This window comes from Cryptomeria japonica, chromosome 2 (genome assembly GCF_030272615.1).
Source record: "Cryptomeria japonica chromosome 2, Sugi_1.0, whole genome shotgun sequence".
Lineage (NCBI taxonomy): Eukaryota > Viridiplantae > Streptophyta > Pinopsida > Cupressales > Cupressaceae > Cryptomeria > Cryptomeria japonica.
Window position 1 is genome coordinate 603,610,288 of NC_081406.1, and position 22,953 is coordinate 603,633,240.

The following is a 22,953-nucleotide window of genomic DNA, read 5'->3' on the forward strand; positions in this document are numbered from 1 at the left end:
TCACTCAAAGAGATCGGTGTCTCTCACTGAGTAGTGCTCAATTGAGGGGATTGGTGTCTCATGTGGGTTGGTGCCTACAAAGTTGTAAGTAGGAGTTTTCTATAAAAACAATATTTTTCTGTGGTTTTCTCCTATAAGAGTTTCCACGTAAAATCATGTGTGCATATTGTGTCCTCTATTGTTAGATTTTAATTGTGTGGATGCTTTGATTATTGTTTTATGATCGCTAAAGTTATAAATTGAAAAGTTGGTCTTATAATGATTCACACCCCTCCCGCTCTCAGTATAAGTGTGTTTGTGTGTGTTTTTTTCAGTTGAAAGATAAAACAATCAGTAGCTCCCCTTGAGTTTGTGCTTCTCCTTTAACACTTAGAATTTATGCTTGAGATAGTCCAACTTGAGATGTTTTGCTAACTTACCATCTTTCAATGTGTACTTCATCCAAAGTACTTGTTTACAACATGACACTATTGCTATCATCAAACTGTGCCTACCCAATCTACATATGTATATGTTTTTTAATTGAAATCTTCACCTCTGAGATATGACAAACTAAAGTCCAAAATGCCCTTTAGATATTTAAATATTTATTTCACTACTTCCACATGAGTCTCTCTTGCATAATGTTTGGCCTTGATGTTGTCACATATAATAGGCTACCAAACATTGACTTATACAATGTCTGATTATCAAAAGTTCATATGGCTCATTCTTCCATACCATAACCAACTTTCATCTCTTTGTCCTATATAACATCTTTCTCCCTTGAAAGGTTGTACAGGTTATTTGCTATTCTATTTGCCTCTGCAATTAATTTTTTTGTACTTGCCTTCCTGATTTTACAACCTTGAGCATAAAATGTAAGGGTGTGTCCTTGATCACACATTTCATTAACAATCAAAAGATTATGCTTCAATCCGTCAGCATACAAGACATTTTATGTTTGTATTTTTCCATTATCACGAATAAGTGTACCTTGTCCAATTATCCTTGCTATACCATTATCTCCAAATTTTATACTACATCCATTTACTTCCTTTAAAGTGTAAAACCTGCTCTTCTCCCTTATGAAGTTGCTTGAGCATCGATTCTTTTCCAAACTTTTTGTAGGTTATTTGATTTACTTACCAAGGGTATCCACTTTCTTTTTTGTCTACGAGGTTCCACGAAACCACTTCTACAAAAACGTCCTATATGCCCAACGTTGTTGCACTTATAACATATGATGACATTGTAATCCAACAAAGGAGCCAATGAATTGTAATTTCTACTTAAGAAGCCAAAATAACTATTGTTTTTGTTCCACGCAATTATTTTTTGTATTTGCCCCACCACTTTTCTACCTTATCACAAAAATGATTACAGAAAAAATAATAACCAAAGAAGGAATTTTAGAGCCTACTCATGTGAGGTTGTCTTGGCTTGCTGTCTTTCTAAGGAACATCATCTTCTTTCTTCCTATTCCTTTCATTCATGACAATACCCTTCAGTGCATCTATGTAGCTTTAGGCTTTCCAAATTTGTCTTCATTGGTGGTTTTGTAGCCTTTCACTTCTGGTCTTCCTCAATCTTCTTATGATTTTATTCATAGCAAAGACCAGTTTTAATGAATGGTAACCTTTGACAGTTAATAATATCATCTAGAATCTCAGTAATACTCTCAAAATCTGAGCTTCTGTTTAGCAAAGCATTTGTTTTCTCTAGTTACTTCCTCAAGGTAACAATTTTAGACTCCAATTTCTCATAGTCTTCTTCCTTTGTCTCCAATTGGGTTGTCACCACCTCTTCTATCCTCTTTGCCTCTTCTAATTGAATCTCAAGGCTGATGATGATCTTTTCTAGTTCCTCAAGGCTTTGTGACATTAATTATTTTGAATCACAGTTCTCTTCAAATTTTTACAGATGCAATCTTAGTTTCAAATTCTTTTTTTAAGCTTCTTGAACTCACTTAGAGCACAATTGTGTTCTTCCTCGAGATGCATTTATCCATCAATTTCAGGATCTTCTTCCTTTTCTAAATCAACCTTTTTTTTTCACACAGTTCTCTTCATCATTCATGACATCAACCCTTATTTCTATAGCCATGAACAAAGTTTCTACTCTATCACTGTTTGAGAAACTTTCATCACTCTTTTAGATGAGTTGTTGTCCCTCTTGGACTACAAACTTTTCTTGTGTTCGTGGAAGTTCCCCCTTTTCAATTGATGATGTCTACTCTCTTTCTTCTTGTTATAATCTCCTTTATCATTACAATCATCCTTTTCTACATATGGACACTTAGTAGAAAAATGTTCTATTTTACTACAATTAAAACATTTAAATGGTACCTTAACTTTGTGTTTGCCAAATCCTTTCCTCAACTTTCTCGCAAAATAGGCTTTCAATGCATTTGACTCATTGAACAATAAGGCTCTATTTGAGGACGAATCTTCTTGACTAGCCATGTATGCTTCCTAGATCTACCTTCTAGTAGTTAGACTATTTTTGAAGTAACCTTATCTGATACCAATTGATGAGTACACACTTATATTGAGAGCGGGGGTGGAGGTGAATCAATATACAACAAACTTTTACTTATTTAAAATTGAACAACCACAATAATAGCAAGCACAAAGGATCCACACAAATAAGAAACCAAGATTTATGTGGAAAGCCTTTTAGGGGAAAACCACAGATGAGTACTTGGATCTACTGTCCTAATCTAGGAGCAACAAAAATAAAATGATCTTACAATATTTGCAAGCACCAATCCCCTGGATACACCAAACCCCACTTACAAAATTCATAAGCACAACCCTATTCGAGACACCAATCTCCACAACTGAGCACCAACTCAGCAAGAGACAATAATCTATTCTTTTAGGAAGCACCAACCTCTTCTACAAAATTTCACCTTCTGGATGTTGCTTCTTCAACAAATGATGAACGTATTTTTCTACACTTTCACAATTCACAAAATCTACCTTGTATTAAATATACTCTCCATTAAATTTGTTGTGATTTGTATTCGTATGGTCAAATGTGTTCTCATATATCATACTTACAAACACGCTTCACCTTTTTATGCCCCTTTGGGTGCCTAAATTAATTACATAAACCACATAGGTCGGCCCTATAAAACTAAATCATAATAAAATGCTATGAGTCAGCCTCCAATCAAAGCCAATATAACAAACAATCTCCCAAACTCTGACATCAAAATCCTTCATCATCAATGACAATATTTCCAAAAATCTCACTTTGACATCAATGACAACATTTCCAACATCCTGCGTACAACAAGACTTTGGAAGAGCACTTACAACACTTGGATACAATATTGGGAATCCTTGAGAAGAAGACTTTCTTTGCAAAGGAATCCAAGTGTGAGTTCAAGAAGATTGAAATTTTATTCTTTGGATACATTATCAATGTGTGGGGAGTACAGATGGATTTAATGTCCCCTTTTCGGGGGGACCCTAGATCTTGCCCTAAAATCACAAATTCCATTAAAATAAGAAATGTAGGATAGTTGCCCCCACGGGTTAGAGTAGTTGGTCTTAAGTCTCGGGTTTGCTCCCTGGGGTCTTGGGTTCGACTCTCTCTCCTGGAGTTATTCTGCCACGGACACTTGGGGGCGGTCTTGATGGCACCGTGGCCACAGGGATTAGTCTCGCCCCTTGCCTGAACCAGGGTGAGGTCGGGGAGCGTTGGGTTGGGGCCACGGGGATACCTTGACGACAACAAAAAAAAGAAATGTAGGATAGTTAGGGATCATACCTTTGTTGAAATGATAGCTTCGGTCAATATCTTTCTAAGTCGACTTAGTCAACTAACCGTCTACATTGGCCTAATCGGCCTTAGATAATTTAGTGTCACCGATTAGTTAGAATAAAATAATAACTGAAATATATTATAAATGAATCGGTTAGCATGAGAATCGATTCAATGATAAACACATTAACTAACTATTCATCATTAGACGTGTTGATCTATACAAAACCAATCTAAAGGGGGAGACGTGATGTTTAAAGAAAGTCGTGATGATTGGAAAGGCAATCTTATTATATATAGAGAATCGATCTCTCCCTCTATTGTAGATCAATGATTAGAAGATAAAAAAGAATATAAATACATCTACACATCTCGCATATAGGATTTATCCAGCACTAACAGCAGGTCGTTTTAGCTAACATCGAATTGAAGGCCCAGGCAGATTACGTACTTCACTGCAGATCGTGTTCTTTGTTCTGTGAAATCTCTGTCATCTCCCAGTCTGCATTACACAAACTACAATCAGATTGAGTTCCCCCATTGTGGCGTGATTTCTGTGTATACCAGCAGATCATCAATAATAGGGCAGATCGAACTCATAGTTTGAACTGTGTTGATACTATCCTAAGAGGTGAAACTAATTCATTGGCAAATAATTTTTAAATATAATCTGATCACCAAAAACTTAACAGGGTATCAAAGCAGGCTTGAGCAAAGATCAGATCAGATTTATATAAGAAAAATTATCTTCTATTATTATCTTCAAGTTCATCTCCTTCTATCAACGTCAAGATGGTGAATGAAATTAGAGTTGAAGACAGACTTGAAGGAGCATCAAACTTCATATCTTGGAAGTTTAGAATTATGCTTGCCTTGGGTGAAAACGAATTAGACAAATCCGTGAAGAAAGCCATACCGGAACCAACCAAAGAGCATGAGAAGCTTAAATGGAAGAGAAAGAACCACAAAAGAACGAAGATGTTGGTTGACTCTGTGAAAGATCACATTGTGCCAATTATTTCCAAGTTGGAGATGGCATATGACATGTTCAAAACATTAGAAAAGATGTATGAGATAAACAACACAAGCCGAGCTCTTGCACTAAAGCAACAACTTCACCATGTAAAAATGACAAAAGGCGAATCCATCACCTCATACTTCATGAGGATTACAAAACAAAGAGATCAACTCTCTACCATTGGACATACTATAGAGAGCAAAAAGTTAACCACGTTGGCACTCAATGGTCTCCCTTCTTCATGGGATTCATTTAATCAAGGGATAAGCGCATGATCAAAACTTCCTAAGTTTGATTGATTGAAGATAGACTGGATTCAAGAAGAGTCAAGATTGATCACAAGAGGCATTGGTCAAAGTTCTACAAATGAAGATATTCATGCCCTTGCCTCTCTCTCCTTGAAGAAGAAAGGTAAGAAAGGGCATTTCAAAAGGAAGGATATTTCAGAAATCCAATGCTTTAGATGTGACAAATATGGTCACTACGCAATGACATGTCCAACCAAGACTATGCCTCAAGCTTCCATTGCAGATGTTGGTGAGACTCTTCACAAAACGATGCAGATGGATTCATATTATGATTTGAAAGAGATAAGTTTTATGGTTGAATAATGTTCATGAATTTCATATGTAGTTATTAGTTCATGCAATTACATTATGCGTGTTATTTGTGAAACAACATTGTCAGCAGATGTCCGCTTATGACTAGCTGCATTTGGATATCTTGTTTTTCAATTTACTATGAGAAACTCGTCCCTTACATACTGGACATCTTTACAATCACAGCCTGTTGCTTTTCAGGTTATAGAGTTTTTGAAGTTCTATTTGTGATGAAGAGATTGAAATTCAGGAAGAATATGCAAAGGACTTCAGTGGAGATTCTAAGATTTTGCATTTCCAATTTTTTATAAAACAAATATTTACCTACCGAAGTGCAACAATTCACTTGTGAGAGCCATAGAGGCATTTGTGCAAGTAATGATAGCATCTAGGGTTGCGAAGCAAGATGAGACAAGAAGGCTCTTCCTGTGAGAGGGAGCGCACTGCAAGGAGATTTTGTTCTACATCTTAGGATGGTCATATTCCTGTCTAGGGCTCGATCTTATGACAGTAGATCCATGGTGGCTTTGGATCTAGCACTTCCAGCCATATGAGGATCATACCAGATGATGAGAGTCTCCTGAAGCAAGATATCTTCCATGATTGGGACCATGTGAGCAAGGGATGCTTCCCTGACAAAGCGAGCAGCTAAGAGGATGTGCTTCGATTGATATCCAAGGATCTTGGTCATATTGGTTCAGAGGGAGTGGACCATGCCAAGGTGTTTTTTTCTAGTGATTAGTATCATTATGGCATGTGGAGATCAAGTATCACTATGTTAGAGACATGGTGGAAAGGAATTCTATTCAGTTGAGATACATTAGTACTAATGAGCAAATGGCAGACATTCTCACCAAACCCCTTTCTAGAATAAAGTTTGTGTACTTTCAAGGTAAGCTTGGTATGGTGGAGAATGAAGCCTCAGCATCATTGATTTGTTTATATTTGTTTATATATATACTAATGTATTCTTATCTTCAAAAGATGTTTAAAGTGTAAGCTCTTGTTAATGCATTTCTCCTTGAGAGAGACTTGAGGTGTAAGCCCTTATTTCCAACCTCTCATATGGTTCATGGTGGATGTCATGTGTGTGACGCCATGACAACACCACGTGAGAGAGTCTGTGGTGATTTTTCTTGTACTTGTGTGTTTACCCTCTAGACGAGCCATGGTGAATATCATTGTGAGATGACGATCTGACAATGATAAACACTTGTACATCTTACCATTATTGTGAGGTGACGATCTTACAATAATGGTTGATATCTTGTGAGGTGATATCTATGGATATGCCATAATTGTGGATATCATGTGAGGTGATATCTATGGATAAGCCATAATGGTGGATATCACTTGAAGAGATATTTATGGTGGATATCACGTGAGGTGATATCCGTGGATAAGCCATAATGGTGGATATCACATGAGGTGATGTCTATAAATAAGCCATGATGTTTTTTATCAGGGTGAGCTGATACCTATTCATTCACCATCCATGAGAGTAGCCATGGTAGTTGTGTTCATTTGTTTTTCCACGCATGGGTGTAGCCATGATGGATCCACCCTCTGGGAGTAGCCATGGTGGATGTCACTATGTGACTCATATCTTGAGAAGGATTCCTCCCTAGCTAAGAGGGAGTGTTGAAATGATAGCTTTGGTCAGTATCTTTCTAAGTCGACTTAGTCAACTAACCGTCTACATTGGTCTAATCGGCCTTAGATAATTTAGTGTCACCAATTAGTTAGAATAAAATAATAATTGAAATATATTATAAATGAATCAGTTAACATGAGAATCGATTCAATGATAAACACATTAACTAACTATTCATCATTAGACGTGTTGATCTATACAAAACTGATCTAAGGGGGGAGAGGTGATGATTGAAGAAAGTCATGATGACTGGAAAGGCAATCTTATTATATATATAGAATCGGTCTCTCCCTCCATTGCAGATCGATGATTAGAAGATAAAAGAGAATATAAATACATCTACACATCTAGCATATAGGATTTATCCAGCACTAACAGCAGGTCGTTTTAGCTATACATCGAATTGAAGGCCCAGACAGATTACGTACTTCACTGCAGATCATGTTCTTTGTTGTGTGAAATCTCTGTCATCTCCCAATTTGCATTACACAAACTACAATCAGATTGAGTTCCCCCATTGTGGCGTGATTTCTCTGTATACCAGCAGATCATCATTAATAAGGCAGATCAAACTCATAGTTTGAACTGTGTTGATACTATCCTAAGAGGTGAAACTAATTCATTGGCAAATAATTTTTAAATATAATCTGATCACCAAAAACTTAACAACCTTTACCAATAAAACGTCTTTATCAAGATAAATCTAGTTAAGATCCTACAACCATATTAGATAATATTGGAAAATATAATTTATAAGACTAATTATTTCTATCAGGGTTAGCAATCACACATGAGTATAATCATGTATAATCATCATAATTCATTAGATAAGTCGTGTCACATCTATATTCATCACGATAGGTTTGAATGTGGGAGCACGATAAGTTGCGAAGCAATCCTCACACTAAGCCCACGAGCGTATATGCTATAAATCATCCCCCTTGGCCACAAGCGCCAAGCACATTGGACATGCATCATGGGTTGGTCTACCTAGCTGGATGGTTGTGTCTGCCCTCCCTATTGATGTCACCACATCTATATTTATTTTTAGTATTCAATCACAATAAGGTTTGAATGAGGGAGCTTGATAGGTTGGCCCAAAGCAATCCTCACACTAAACCCAAGTGCAAACACTCACCCTCTAGGACCCAAGTGGCAGGGACATTGGACATCCGGCATAGGGTGGTTTACCTAGTAGGGTGCTTGTATCTTCCCTCCCTATTCATGTCTCCTTATTCATCCTCTTATGACTTGTCATTCCTCCAACATTCAACCATCATAGAGGTTGGTAAGGAAATCACAATAGGGTGCTCGAATCCTCCTAACTAAGCCCAAGAGCGAGCACTTACACTCTTGGCTCCAAGTGGTAGGCACATTGGACATCCATTATGGGATGGTCTAGCTAGATGGTGACCTCATATCTGCTCCCCTTCCTTGCATTTCTTCTCCACATGATTGTAGATAGATTACGATTTAGACTACGTATTTCACATTATCACATAACAATTATTGATTCCACTATTTCATACTACTATAATTGTAGAACATAAGATTATTGCAGGTTATATAACCTCAGTCTGCTGATGCAATTTAGACAGATCTGACTCGATGCAAATTTCCTTCTTGGATGCTGAATGGTTCGATCTATTAATTGGATCACTGGATATAGTTTTCTCTCTTATGAGGATCAATGTTCCTTTTGAAATGATTCCTTGATGCTTGATATCTTCTGGAAGGATTTGCTCTTTATGAGCACCGATGCTAATTGGATCGATTGCCTTCCTTCATGGTTCGGTGCCTATATACTATTGCTGTGTAGTAACTGATTGTTGCATTATTTAATTCGCTCTCTCCTATTTAGGACGATCTCTGCATTTAATATATTATTGTTGCTGCTCATTGCTTACTGCTTTTAGGATTTATCTCTGCTTATATCTGCTGTTAGATCCAATAATATATTCTTCCTCCAAGTAGCTCTCCTATTTATATCTTCTATTGGTAGGGTCATACCCTTTCATTTGGAAGAGATGTATCCTTTCAAAGTGAGGTCAGCCACTCCCTATATAATTGATTTTATTATTTTTTATGTTATTTATTTTTATCTCACTTTAATGCTGGGTCGGCCTTCGAAATGTTGATATTAGCAATTACTTCTTCCTTTTATTGGTCGGCCTTAACTTCCTTGATGGGGTCGGCCTCCCTTGATATTTTAATCCCTGAATGTAGTATAAATAGGGGCTGTGATTATTATATGTTATTTTATTTTGGTTTCTGTTATCTTTATTTTCTCTCGGCGGGGCATCATGACACAGTTTGTGATCTGTTCTGGGTGAGAACACGACAGTGGATCAAGAGAAGATTCAAGCTATCAATCATTGGCCACCACCCTTTTCATTGACACTAGTTGAGAGGTTTCTTGGGACTTTGTAGTTATTATAAAATTTTGCGAAGGAATTTTCAAAATTTGCTACTCCATTGACAAAGTTGACTTAGAAAGGTGCATTCAAATGATCCAAAACAGCTCACACCACCTTCAAGAAACTCATGGAAGTGATGAGTTTGTGCCCAATACTCGCTCTCCCAAATTTCTCAATTCCGTTTGTTCTTGAGTCTGACACATCAGGAGAAAGAATATTAGTTGTTTAGATGCCGAAGGGGCATCCCATTACATTTATACGTTGGAGGTTAAGAGATCTAGAACACAAGTTTTCCATCTATGACAAAGAGTTGTTGCCTATTATGCATGCATTAGCCAAATTTCCGCAGTACTTAGTTTGTGGCAGATTTGTGGTCAATACAGATCACAATAGTTTGAGGTTTTTCCTCAACTAGATGGACTTAAACGAAAAACAACAAAAAGATGTAAGCTTCAAGCTTATGACTTGGAAATAGAATATCTGAAATGCAAGAATAATGTAGTACCTGATGCTTTATCTAGGAAGCCTTACCTACTTTCTATATCCGAGATTACTGGTGATTACAAGACATTGATAATAACTGAGTATGCAAACAATAACTTCACAAATGAGATCCTTGAGGCCAGATTATAGGATGATAGGTTTCAAGTGGTGGATGATTTCATTGTCTACAAGGACAAGACTTATGTAGTCCCTCAATCATAATTTAAGAGTAAGGTCTTGAGAGATGCCCATGATACACACTTGGTTGGTCATCAACAATGTTACAATACCTACAAGACTCACCAAATATACTCGGTTTTTCGCCATTCCATTTGAGTATAAGGCCCCACAGATTGCTGATTTGCTCTTCAAGGAGATTTTTGGGCTACATGGTTTGCCTAGAATATCGTGACAGGAATAGCTGATTCTTCAATTCATTTTGTCAAGAGCTCTTTTGTTTGATAGGTAGTAAATTGATTCCTAGTACCAGCTATCATCCACAAACAGACAAGGAAAAAAAAATTCTTAACAAGTGGATTGAAGGATACTTGAGAAATTGTGTAGCAAAGTAGCGAACAGCTTCGGTTAAGAAGCTTTATATGGGTGAGTACTACTACACAACACACCATATGTCAATCAGTATGACACCTCTTAGAGCATTATATGGTTATGATGCCCTTTCCTTTATGGGCCATCTTGTTGTTGATAGTAGAGTAGAAGGGGCCCAAGACTCGGTTGCATAGAGTAGAGATGTATTGAATGTTTTGAAAGAAAAACTCTAGAATGCTCAAAACAAGCAAAAATTATATGCAAACCAATACCATACAAACAAGACTTTGGAGATAGGTGATATGGTTTTCCTGAGGCTTCAGCCATAAAGGCAATCTTCTATCAAGAAAAGTGGAGCTAAGAAGCTCAAGCCCCATTTCCATCCACCATACAAGATCACACGGAGGATTGGTAAGGTGACCAATGATCTGGAGTTACTAAATCACAGTAGAATGCACAATGAATTCCACGTATCATGCATCACGAGAGCATAGGGGCAGCATGTTAGATCTCCTACTAAGTTCCCTCCCTTGTATAATGAAGGAAAATTGATATTGGTACATGTTGATGTGTCTGAAATCGCATTGCTGCAAACTCCATACGGCCAACACAGAATAGAATAACCTGCTGAGTATCCTATCCTCTCTTGAGATAAGGAAGTCCCTAATGCTATTTTTTAATATTTGATCAAAGGGGACAACCTCAAGGTTTCTTTTGTCAGGTCTTGACTGCGGGATTTCTCAGTGGTTTGATGTGTTTATGCTGGAGACACAAGGGGGGCTTACGTTGAAATAGACAATAAGCTAGTCTACTGTGATTCTCGAATTTGGTAATAAAGAGCAAAAGGAAAGGGTTAGGAGATCTGAAACTAACAACACGGGTATGTGGGTAGATGAATTCAACATAACCAATTCCTGTTTGGCCAGAATAGCTCACAACCTTTCAGGAACGGTGCAATTTTCAAAGGGAATTGGAAGATTTTCAGACTAGAGACGCACGGCTAAGCACCCAATTCTGGCGCAACTCAGACGGACACCTACAATTGAACTAAGCACAATAGAAGGCTCAGGTTAACCACACAAAAGGATACACAATCAGTATATCCTCAGTGATATGAGCCTGAATCTATCAAATACCTGCACACCCAAAATAGAAAGATCTATCTAAAATGCTGAGAGAAACCATGCAAACAGGATGAAAACAAGACAATAAACACCAATTCAATGTCTATAAATTGATTTCAGCTGCCTATTACAACAATTTCTGCAACATCTCTGTGCCACTGCTAAGATCTAACCTATTCTAACTCTTAAATCTAACTATCTAACTATCTAACAATCTCTAACTACCTAACCATCTAACCCTTTACAAAAGAAAGGCCTCTGCCTTTTATAGATATTACAATTTTGAATTGAAGGCTAGGATGGACTGCATCCAAGGGCTGCAACTTGCCATCCAAAAGCTGGCAGCCTTAACCCATGCCCATTAAATTCTCAGTTATCCAACCAGCAACTATCTCAACTACCTGCCACTATTTGGCTTCAATTTGAGTCTATCCAATCTTCTTGGTGGTTGGGAATAGTTATCCACAAAAATATCTTGCGCAGGACCCATAGGCAGTTTACAATAAAGCCGTTTCAGTTTTAAAACTGAATTTCTGGACTTAAATCCAGCTGTGTGCTTTTTCTCGAGAAGGCATGAACTTGCAGCATTCAGAGTGTTCTTTGGTCTTTGGTCTCGATGGTGGACTTCATCTTTGTTCAGCGGCACAGTTCCCAATGTTTGGTTGCTCTCGCACTCCTGCAGCACATTCCCACATCTTTTTTCTTTTCCAGTTTTCAGCACCTGGCCTTGATTATGATCCTTCTTCGATTTGTGTTTCAAGTCTTTCTCCTGGTTCTCTAATGATGTCCTGCGAACTGCGAACGATCAATTTTATTTCAATAAATCAATTTGAAAAATTAATTAATTTAATTTAACAAATATTAAAATTTAACGCCTAGAGGGTCATTTGAAAATTTCCCAAGTTTTAATGCTTTTACTCCTTCCGCGAATTTAGTTCTTCCTGGCAATTTCGGGCAAGAGGGGCGTTCGAAAAACTTTGACATTTTCACCCTTTAATGGTGAATTTCGGGATTTTGGGCACTTTTGCAAACTTTGGGATTTTGGAGTGTTTTGCCAACTTTCACTTTTTAACATTTTGGCTTAAAGGTCCGAATTTGGCCATTTGGGGGATTTTTGCCAACTTTTCACTTTTCAGATTTTCACTTAAAGGCCCAAATTCGGCCCTTTGGGAACTTTTGCCAACTTTTTCACTTTTTAAATTTTCACTTAAAGGCCCAAATTCGGCCCTTTGGGCACTTTTTGCAACTTAAGTGAATTTCGGACCTTTTGGCACTTTTTGTAACTTAAGTGAATTTCGGACCTTATGGCACTTTTTGCAACTTTTTGCAATTTCGGACCTTTTGGCACTTTTTGCAACTTAAGTGAATTTCGGACCTTATGACACTTTTTGCAACTTTTTGCAATTTCGGACCTTTTGGCACTTTTTGCAACTTAAGTGAATTTCGGATCTTATGGGCATTTTTGCAACTTTTGTGAATTTCAGACCTTATGGCACTTTTTGCAACTTTTTGCAATTTCCGGACCTTTTGGCACTTTTTGCAACTTTTTGCAATTTCAGACCTTTTGGCACTTTTTGCAACTTAAGTGAATTTCGGACCTTATGGGCATTTTTGCAACTTTTTGCAATTTCTGACCTCTAGCCAGTTTTTGCAACTTTTAGCATTTTCGAACCTTATGGGCATTTTTGCAAGTATAAGTGACATTTCCTTATTTCCTTATATCTTTCTTCTTTCTTATACTTTAAGTTATATTCCATATATACTTTCAGGATGTTTGAGAGTGGTTTCGAACCTCCAAGAGTTATATTGCAAATTCCAGTTTTTGGAGGATTCCTCAGTTTTCCAGACTTAGTCAAATTTCAGGATCAGGACATTCCAGACTTAGCCAAATTTCAGGGCATTTGAAGATCAAGATGACATTCCAGACTCCATCACTCACCAACTTGACCTAACTCAAACCTTCAAGGATGATATTCATTCACCAAGCAAGACACAATGAGCAACAAGAGCAAAACCAAGCCCTAAGGAAGACTCTCAAAGAAACCCTAATTCTGGGGCCCTATTGACTCACCCTGGCTCAAGCAGAGCCTGCCATCCTAGCGACTCCCCTTACAGCACTCATCATGCAAAGGCTAACAAACAAAACCTTAAAAAAAAACTAGAAAAACAAACCCCAAAAAGCAAAAAGCAGGGGTCCCATTTATGGGGCAATGTGTGAATACGTCACAACAGCCCCTAGAGGCCGAATTTGGTTTTAGCGGCACTTGACCCTTCATATCCCCTTCCTCTTCCGCAAAGACAGAAAGGCACAAATCGGGGGGGTCCCTGTCCAAGACGGGGATGGGTGTGCAATTCGCACAACAGTACATAAGACTATTTAGGACATCCAAGAGAATTGTTTGAGCTTGTCAAGATACTCTTTATAAAATATGGTCAAATTGAGTTGTTTGTTTCTCTGGTTGATCTGTCTACTTGCTTGGTTGAGCTGCTTCAGCTACCTGCTTTCCTGTTTCAGCTCCTTGCCTGCTTGCTCCAGCTACTTCCTTGGTTGCTTGAGGTGCTTGGCTGTCAACCTCACCTACTTTTGTGTCTGATTAAGCAATGTGGGTGACTACTTGTACATTTGTCAGTTGCTCGGCCAAATTTTATGCCATGTCATCCCTTGAATAGTCAAATAAGCTATTAATATAATTAAATTGTAGCATGTCGAATGTTTTTGGGAGTTTATTGTACAAGCCGACTTTTCTTTTATGTTTGTTTGAAGGCTACAGCTGGCATTTGAATCTTTATTTATCATTGTCATGAGACTCCGATACATACGCCATATTTAGTGTATTTCTTCTAACAAGGTCTAGCTGCTTCAGAAAATATTTTTTCGGTAAATCGCGGTATGGTGATGTGCCATTTCTTGCCAGAAGCATATTGAAATCCACACAAAATGATTTATTTCAGACAGATTCGTGGAGGCTATTTTTGTATTGGAAAGACTTATGTTTTTCTTATAGAAAACAACGTTTGGGCATGCCAATGTTTTTGAAATAAAAAAACATTTTGGCTATAGTGGATGCATTAAGAGTGGCAGCCATTTTTGAAAACGTATATTACTTTTCTGAAGTTGTGCGAATTTGATGTTGGTGTTTTTTTTTTGGTGCGATTTCTTTTTCGGTGTAGAGAGTTCTTGCGATATACATTGTTGTTACCATTCTAATGTTTTGGAAGGGCAAGCTTTTAAAAAAAATTATTATCATTCAAATGTTTATGCCAAGAATGATGGAGTCAGAAATTAATAAAAAGTGTTTTTAAAAAATGTGGGGATGAAACGTCTTTTTGTTAGTAAAAACACCTTTGCCTGGAATCGTTTCTTTTTATGGAAGGTCAATGATAAGTGATATGAGTGTGTAATGCATAGTAGCATATTCTTTGAAAAGTCAAAAAAAAACAAAGACTCTTCATTGACAATGGTTTTGATGCCATCGTATAAAAATAAAGGGGCTGAAGCAATATGGGTTATTGATTTTGAAAAATATATGAAGCAACGGATTGTGTGTATATACGTGTTGGGGTGTTTGCTGGAAAGGGCGTGTTACTTGATATTGAAATTATCTGAGCAAAATTTGCTTATCATTTTTTGTGAAAAACATGGTTTCTTGTATGACTGGGTGGAAGTGATTTTAAAGAAGAATTTCCTGACTGCTAGAAAGAGGAAAGATTTGAAGGCTTATGTTGTTGCTATGTTTGAGAAGCAATTTTTGTGAAATTTGTTGACCCATATCATTGGCTTGTTTTTGAAGGATGTTGTTCACAGCATATTCTGGAATTGAAAGCAAGTGCTTCAATATTAAGAGGTTGGTGCCTCTTTCAATTCAGAGTTGGTGCTCTTATAGAGGTTGGTGCCTCTGCAATCAAGAGTTGGTGCTCTTGGAAAGTGAATGTTCTTAGTGAGTTGTAGCTCACTTATGTAATCTGGGTTGTAGCCCATTATATTGAAGTGAAGAGAATTCTTTGATGCCGTGGCTTTTTACCCAAAAGGGTTTCCATGACAAACACTTGTGTTATCTTCTTGTTGGTTGTTCTTAGAATCTGTTTTGACTACATATTGATTGTAAAGTTTTAATTTCCTTCAAATATTGATTCACCCCCCTTCTCAATATTTCTTGTGTGCTTCCCAATTGGTATCAGAGCCAGTGACTCTTGTTAAAGCTTAAAAGCTTGAAGGTTGATCATGTTAGCACACTAAGATGAATGCACTCGAAGCTCTTGCAATGAATAAAGCTCCTCCTTTTGATGGCTCTAACTGCGCTTTTAGGTGTGTCAGAATGCAAGCATACTTGATGTCTCTTGTTTTGGATGTCTGGAATTGCGTGGTGACAACCTATACAGTTCCTCAAAATCCTCCATCCATTGCTGATGAAAAGCGAGCCTTTGAAAGCAATACTATGTGGATTTACAGAATCTGAATTTCTTAAAGTCATGCACTGTGATACTACTCAAGCTATGTGGGATAAACTCAAGAATGCCTATAAAGGAGATGAAAAGGTGAAGAAAGTCAAGCTTCAAACTCACAGGATGGAATTTGAAAGTTTGAAAATGAAAGAAGAAGAAAATGTTGCAACCTATTTTCTAAGAGTAGATGAAGTGGTGAATTCTCTTAAGGGTCTTGGTGAGAAAGTTGATGATAGTTTGGTTATTCAAAAAATCTTAAGGTCTTTACAATATTAGAACTTCTACATTCATGATATGTGTACATTTGATAATCGAACTGAATCATAAAATAGCCCAGATTAACCATGCAGAAAGGAAAAAAGCAATCAGCTATCCTCTAATGGTATGGTTAATCTGGGCTATTTTATGATTCAGTTCGATTATCAAATGTACACATATCATGAATGTAGAAGTTCTAATATTGTATTTGATAATATGAAAATCTGGTTTCTCCTTTGAAGATTGCACTGAGTTTATGCAAACATTGTGTCTGAATGACTGATGATGCTTGATTTGGTTTCCCGGAGGTGTCTGTCTGCTTGAGTAAATCTGTTGTCCTAGTTAACATTTACCGTTCTCTTTCTCCCTACCCTTCCTTTCTTTCCTCCCAATTTTATCCCCCTTTTTTTTAGAAATCTGCAGTCTTGCTAAATCAGCTTCAAATTAACCAACATCACCTGACAAGAAAGAAAACCAAAAGAGGTCCCTGGGAATTCGTATATGGAATTACCAATCAAACGTAAGCCCCCTTGTGTTTCCAGCATAAACACATCAAGCCACTGAGAGATCCCGCAGTCAAGACCTGACAAAAGAAACCTTGAGGTAGTCTCCTTTGATCAAACTTAGAAAACAGCATTAGAGACTTCCTTATCTCAAGAGAGAGTAGGATAATCAGTCGGCTATTCTATTCTGCGTTGGCCGTATGGAGTTTGCAGCAATGCGATTTCATCCACGTCAACAACATGGAAATCCAAAAAGAGTATATTCAAAAGAGGAAAGTGATTCATCTAAAGGAGGTGATGAGGAATCTCAAAGTGATGAGAGTTTCTTTAAGGCTCTAGAAGAAACTCACGCTGAAAATCAAGAAGATGAAGATATTTTTGATGAAAAAGATGGAGAAGTGGATCTAGAACAATAATTGTTTAGGTGCTCTTAGTGAGATTAAAATTTTAAGAAGAAAACTCTAAATCTGAAGTTGCTACTCAAAGAAGAAAGTGAAGAAAAAATCAGAAAATCACATGCGCTTGATGATGCTAAGAAGCTCATAGATGACCTGAAAATCTAGATTGAAGAAGCTAAGAAGGTTCACGAAGATCTAAAAAATCAGATTAAGTTGAAGGAAGAAAACTGTGATAAATTGGAAGCTAAAATTGTTTCTCTTGGGAAATCAGGCAAATCATCAACACTATCATTGGAATCTACTAGCTTCTCAAAAACAGTCTTCAAATAAAGGTGGAGTTGGCCTTGAAGAAGGTCAAAGCTCTAAGTTTTCAAAAGATGAACAGCAGACTCTGAATGGTGATGGCTCAAAGATTTCTTCTACAAAAAACATAGCAACCCACCAGTAATAGACAAGAACTCTTAACCAAGTTTAATCATTCTTTCTTTCATGGGTACTATTATGCTTGTAATTACTTTGGACACAAGGCAATAAATTGTAGAATGTCTTTTAGAAATGATTTCAGAATTGTGAATCAAAAATGTTTTACCCCTTTGAGGAGTTGAAATTTTGTTTCTTACAAATGTAATAACATTGGACATAGTGAAAGGTTTTGGAAGAATGGCAAGGCAGATTTCTCAAAGAAAGATGTTAAGAACAATGCTAAGGAAACCAAAGTGTGGAGGAAGAAAGAGAAAGAGGTTGAAACAAAGTCTATGATTGTGCAAAAAACTCTTCTTACACATAATGAGAGAGATATTTGGTAGGTGGATAGTGGTTGCTCCAGACACATGACTCGAGATGAGAGTAGTTCTTGACTCTCAAGAAATCCAATGGTGGAAAGGTAAGGTATGATGGAAATTCATCTACAAGGGTAGCTGAAAAAGGTACTCTTATGTTGAATGATGGAAAAACTAAAGTTGAGAATGTGTTATTTGTAGAAGGCTTAAAACATAATTTGCTCAGTGTTAGTCAATTGTGTTATCCAAGTCATAGCTTAACTTTTAGTTCTAATTGCTGCAAAATTAGTAAAGATGGTGTTCATAATGCTGATGCAAGTAGGGCAATGAACAATTTATATATTCTTGATGATGCTAAGAATGAAACTTGTTGTTTGAGTCTACTTCATGAATCTTGGTTGTGGCACAAAAGATTTGGACATATAAATTTTGATAATCTTATTTATATCGGCAAGAAGGGAGTTGTTAATGTTGGCAAAATGGTCAACGCTCCCCTCGGGCTTCATGACAAGGGACTAACCGCCTCCCGTGTGATCCATATCTCTACAGTTTGTATCACTAAAACATACAAGTTGAGCCTGACCAGATTTCTAGATATTTTATTGGTCAACAAATTTAACTGATTCATAATGATCATGATCATGCTTTATTAGCAGATTTTTCATTAGTTGGACTACTAGTTTCTCTACAAAGACTCCCCTTATTGTCCCTGCAGCCATTCAGGAGCCTAGGAGTTTGAACATCCAATCGCTCAGATTAAATGCTCTTTTAAAGCAATAGGATAGTTTAAGAAAACCATTTAATAGGAAACCCTCAAGTGTTCTTGGACTGGCAGGTTTCAAAATTCAACCAATAGCAAGCAGTGTAATGCTAAATTTTTAAACCATGACCTTAACCAAGAGAGGATAATTCTACAGAAAATTCTAGCACAATGTTACAGAAATTTTTTATAGTTCCTTTAGGGAGAGAATTTTCATTCTCAAAATACAAGCAATCACTCCAACTGAACATCAGGTTTAGAGCTGATTTATATCTCAGAATTTAAGTACTCTATATCTCAGAAATAAAGTAAGTTACAGTTGTTCATTGCTCCTTTATCTTATGAACGTTAAACGAAACGATTTTGTATAATAATCTTATATTACACTTATACTTGATTCTCTCACAAAAAAGATGGCAAAATTGGGCTGTTTTTTATCCATAAAAATGTAAAACTTAATAATTAAAAAATGCAGTATACAAGATGAGCATGACCAAATTGAAATTTTATGCAAAAATTCCTTTTCTGAAAGTCAAAAAATCCAAAGAATAAATAAAAGCAGAAAAATAATCTAATCAATAGTCATGTATAAAAGACAAAAGAAGGATCATGATGTTTTCTTGTTTCACCTTCACAATGAACACCGTGTCCCATTCCAAGCCTTTTGACTGCACAAAATCGATGAATTTTTAGCTATTTGCAAAATTATACAATTGAATCTCAAGACCTAATGAGTGGATATAGCTCATTAAAAGGATATAATTAGTAATTAAGTCATCACACAGCCAGAAAAATTGTAACCTGATGCATCGTTGTCAAAGTTACAGAATTTTGATTGTGTTTCCTTCGCTGTTTAAAGTTGTCCATTTCCCTTGTAGACAAATAATCAAGAAAGTTTTTGAGGACTTTCATGCAGCCTTCTTGATCAGCTTTTTTTGTTTCCTCCTCCCCATCTTTCTCCAAGGAGTTAAAATGATTGGACAAGAAATCAGAAACATCATCTAGTAGATAATCAAGAACCTGAATGATATCAACCTTGGTTATGATCAACAAAATGCTGAACTGAAGTACATATTTTGTATCAACCATATCCAAAATATAAATTCAAATGCAAACACAATTTAAGACAGAAATAACATTCAGGAAATTTTAGCATTTGCTATTGATAAGGAAAATTGCAATCTATAAAATTCCTTGGCAAAGCCCTTAGGCAAGAGTGCATAAGAGAAACCTGGATAGCTATTGTATGTCCACTTTAAAAGAAAAGACTAGCAACAGTATGATTATACAATTGTGTTATAAAAGAACTATAATAACAAAATTAGAATGTAAGGGTATCCACCAAGATATAAGGTAGATGACTGCATTCAAAGTAGATTTGTTTTCCCTGTCATCTGCAGGCCAATGTGAATAGCATCAGTTTACGGATTCCTAGCAATGTATTCTTGAAAGTTAGAATTGCAGTCCTAGTTTGAGTGCAGGGTCACATGTTGAGATTGAAGATGGGCAAACACCTGTGTTTGTATCTGCAAAATGGTGCATTTCTTCTGAATGGCTAGTGATCTACTTTCGATGTGCTTATAGTTGGCAGACTCAAAAACTCAAGTCGATACTTTACACAATTTTGAAGAAACTAATTCTCCTTCTGCAATTGGAAATGAGAGAGGAGTGAGATACACTGCTGGAACAGTGCCATGTCAGCTCCTTTGTCTACCATTCACTGGACCATTCCTTCAAATGTATCATTGATATTTGAAAATAATATGATCAGTGTATAATTGGAAGGTAAGTCCTTTTGTGAGAGTTTCTCAGGAACACAATTTGATATACTTGCTAGAGCAGCAAGAAGAATGTTCTATTGCTTGCAGATTGTAATGTCCCCTATTATGAATGTAGATTGAATTAAGTATGACTGTCATTCATATTGCAGTCTATATTAATATTACTATTAAATTCTGTATAAGAATATCATCAGACTTCATATATTAAGCACATTCCCATGCATATCACCAAGAACAAGGATGTTACTGGCTGTAACTTAATAACAGTTCTGATCTGATCTGATTGATAGTGATGGTGTTCTCACTGGATGCTTTGATTCCTTTCCTTTATATCTCTCAATGAGGGGGAGGGGTCACACCTCATCATCGTGTATGCCCTTTGGCAAGAGGCACACCCTTTCATCATTAGCACCCTTTGAAAGAGTGCAACTCTTAATTATTTCTGCCCTTTGAAAGGAACACAACTTTCCACAATCAGATCTACACTTTTATTTAAATAATATCTACACATCTAATTCTGAAATTATCCCCCCTCAAATGATGTTCTCTTCCCCCTTTTATATCTCATGTTTGAGGGAGTCACAACTTTTCATTCCATCTCTTTTGACCATTCATTAACTTAATTAAATTTTAATTATATTTAATTATATTCTTTTATATTTTAATTTTTAGTTTTATTTTTATTCTTTTTAATTTTAATTTTTTTATTATTATTTACCAATTAATTGTATTCCAAAGTGGGGACATTACATAGATAGCACATTAGCCCAATAGAAGGGGGCCATCAAATGAAAATTAGGGTTAGTTTCAACTGAAAAAAAATTCCCTCAGGCTCAAAAACCTTCTTACATGAGATCCAACAATAGTATTGAAAGCAGGATTTGGAAAAAGCATAGTTCCATGGGGTTTGGGAACGTTTCCTCAGGGGGACGGGGGGACAAGTTTTGAGGAGCAGTGTTGACATAATACATATAGTACTTGGAAAATTAGTTTTAAAAAGATAAAGATGTACAACATAATAACTAGAGTCTAGTATTCAAATAACAAATTTCAAAATATCAAATATAGACATTAGAACAAGAATTTTCAAAAAAAAATCATTTCATAATCATCTTAATCACAATCCAATGTTCACAAAATTACAATCAACTGATCAAGTTATCAAGATTCAACAATGTTCACACTTCAAACTTCAAAAACAAAATACTAAATAGTAAATACAGTATACTAGAAGTATAAACTCTAGAAGTAGAGTCTAATGACTCTAATCATCCCCAAGCTCCTCACCAAACTCCTTAATCTCCTCATCACTCAAATTGCTGGACCCCACATTCTCAAGATCATTTATACCAATACCAACCAGCCCTGTCTGTGTAGCATCATCATCAATCTATGTTGGCTCTTCTGGCTCTACATCCCATCTGACTGTTGGACTCTCCTTGTACATAGATGTGTTGCTGTCAATGCAACGCAATGCACTATGTACCGCCACAAGCTTCTCCGCCTACCTAGAAGTAAGCATGTTCCCCTTAACGGAGTGGATGAAGTAGTAAGTAGACCAATTTCTCTCAACAGCACAAGAACTAGAAACCTGGGACAGCAAACGAATGGCTAGAGTAGCTATCAAAAGTTTACGCCCATGCATAGTCCACCGTAAGTTGGGATCCTCTAGTGACATAATCTCGAGATCTATCTTTTCTGCCTCTAAATATCCCCATAGAGTGGCAAATTTTGTCCACTCAACACGAATCTGGCTAGCCTATGTAGGAATATATATTTTGTCAATTGCATTAATGAATCCTTCTTTCACTTCAGGATCCTCTGTAGGTGTAATTTTGCCTAGCCTTTGCACGTACCACTTCGGGTTCAATGCATAGGCAGTCATGTGTAAGGGAGTGTTGAGCTTCTCCCATCTATGATGAATGATTGGCTGAATATGCTCATTGCAGAATTGCAATGTAGGGTTTTCACGCACAACAACCTTCATTTGACTAAGCATAGAATCAATGCACTCATACACCTCTCCAAGGGAAGGTGCATTGGAATCCCCAAATCTAATAACTGTGAAAACTAGAGCAATGATGGACACAATATATTTGGCATCAGCCCAAAAGAGATCATTCTTCACCACCTCCTTCACCCTCAACCCCTGTTGTGTCTTCGACTCAGGCCACCTATTCCATTTTGCTATCATAACCATTAGTTGCAATGCCTCTTGCAACTCAAGCATCCTCTCCAAGAGAATAGAGTATAATGCATACAAAGCCTCTACAAGTTTTAGGAATTCCTTCTTGGAGAAGGTCCTAAAGAGTACATGTGAAGTATTGTGGTTGCAGATAAACATCTACACATCTCTAGCATCACTAACAATTGATTTGATCCATCTGATTTTACCCATGTCCTTGTGTGCATTATTCATGGCATGCACACAACA

General features: G+C 36.8%; 1 protein-coding gene across 5 annotated transcripts in view; it reads right to left on the reverse strand.

Annotated features, from left to right (window-relative positions):
• Positions 1 to 22,953, reverse strand: part of LOC131062991 (ATP-dependent DNA helicase SRS2-like protein At4g25120) — a 224,596-nt gene that overhangs the window by 38,336 nt on the left and 163,307 nt on the right. For 4 of the 5 annotated variants that reach the window (XR_009111007.2, XM_057996739.2, XM_057996738.2 and 1 more), the window contains exons 19-20: positions 19,540 to 19,758; positions 19,368 to 19,406 (exon numbers count right to left, since the gene is read on the reverse strand). The exons of the other annotated variant lie outside the window; for it this stretch is intronic. Coding sequence is in view for 3 of the 4 variants with exons in the window: in XM_057996739.2 (XP_057852722.2) it covers positions 19,368 to 19,406; positions 19,540 to 19,758 (258 nt within the window). In the remaining variant the exon portion in view is untranslated. The remainder of the gene's footprint in view (positions 1 to 19,367; positions 19,407 to 19,539; positions 19,759 to 22,953) is intronic. 5 annotated transcript variants of the gene reach the window in all.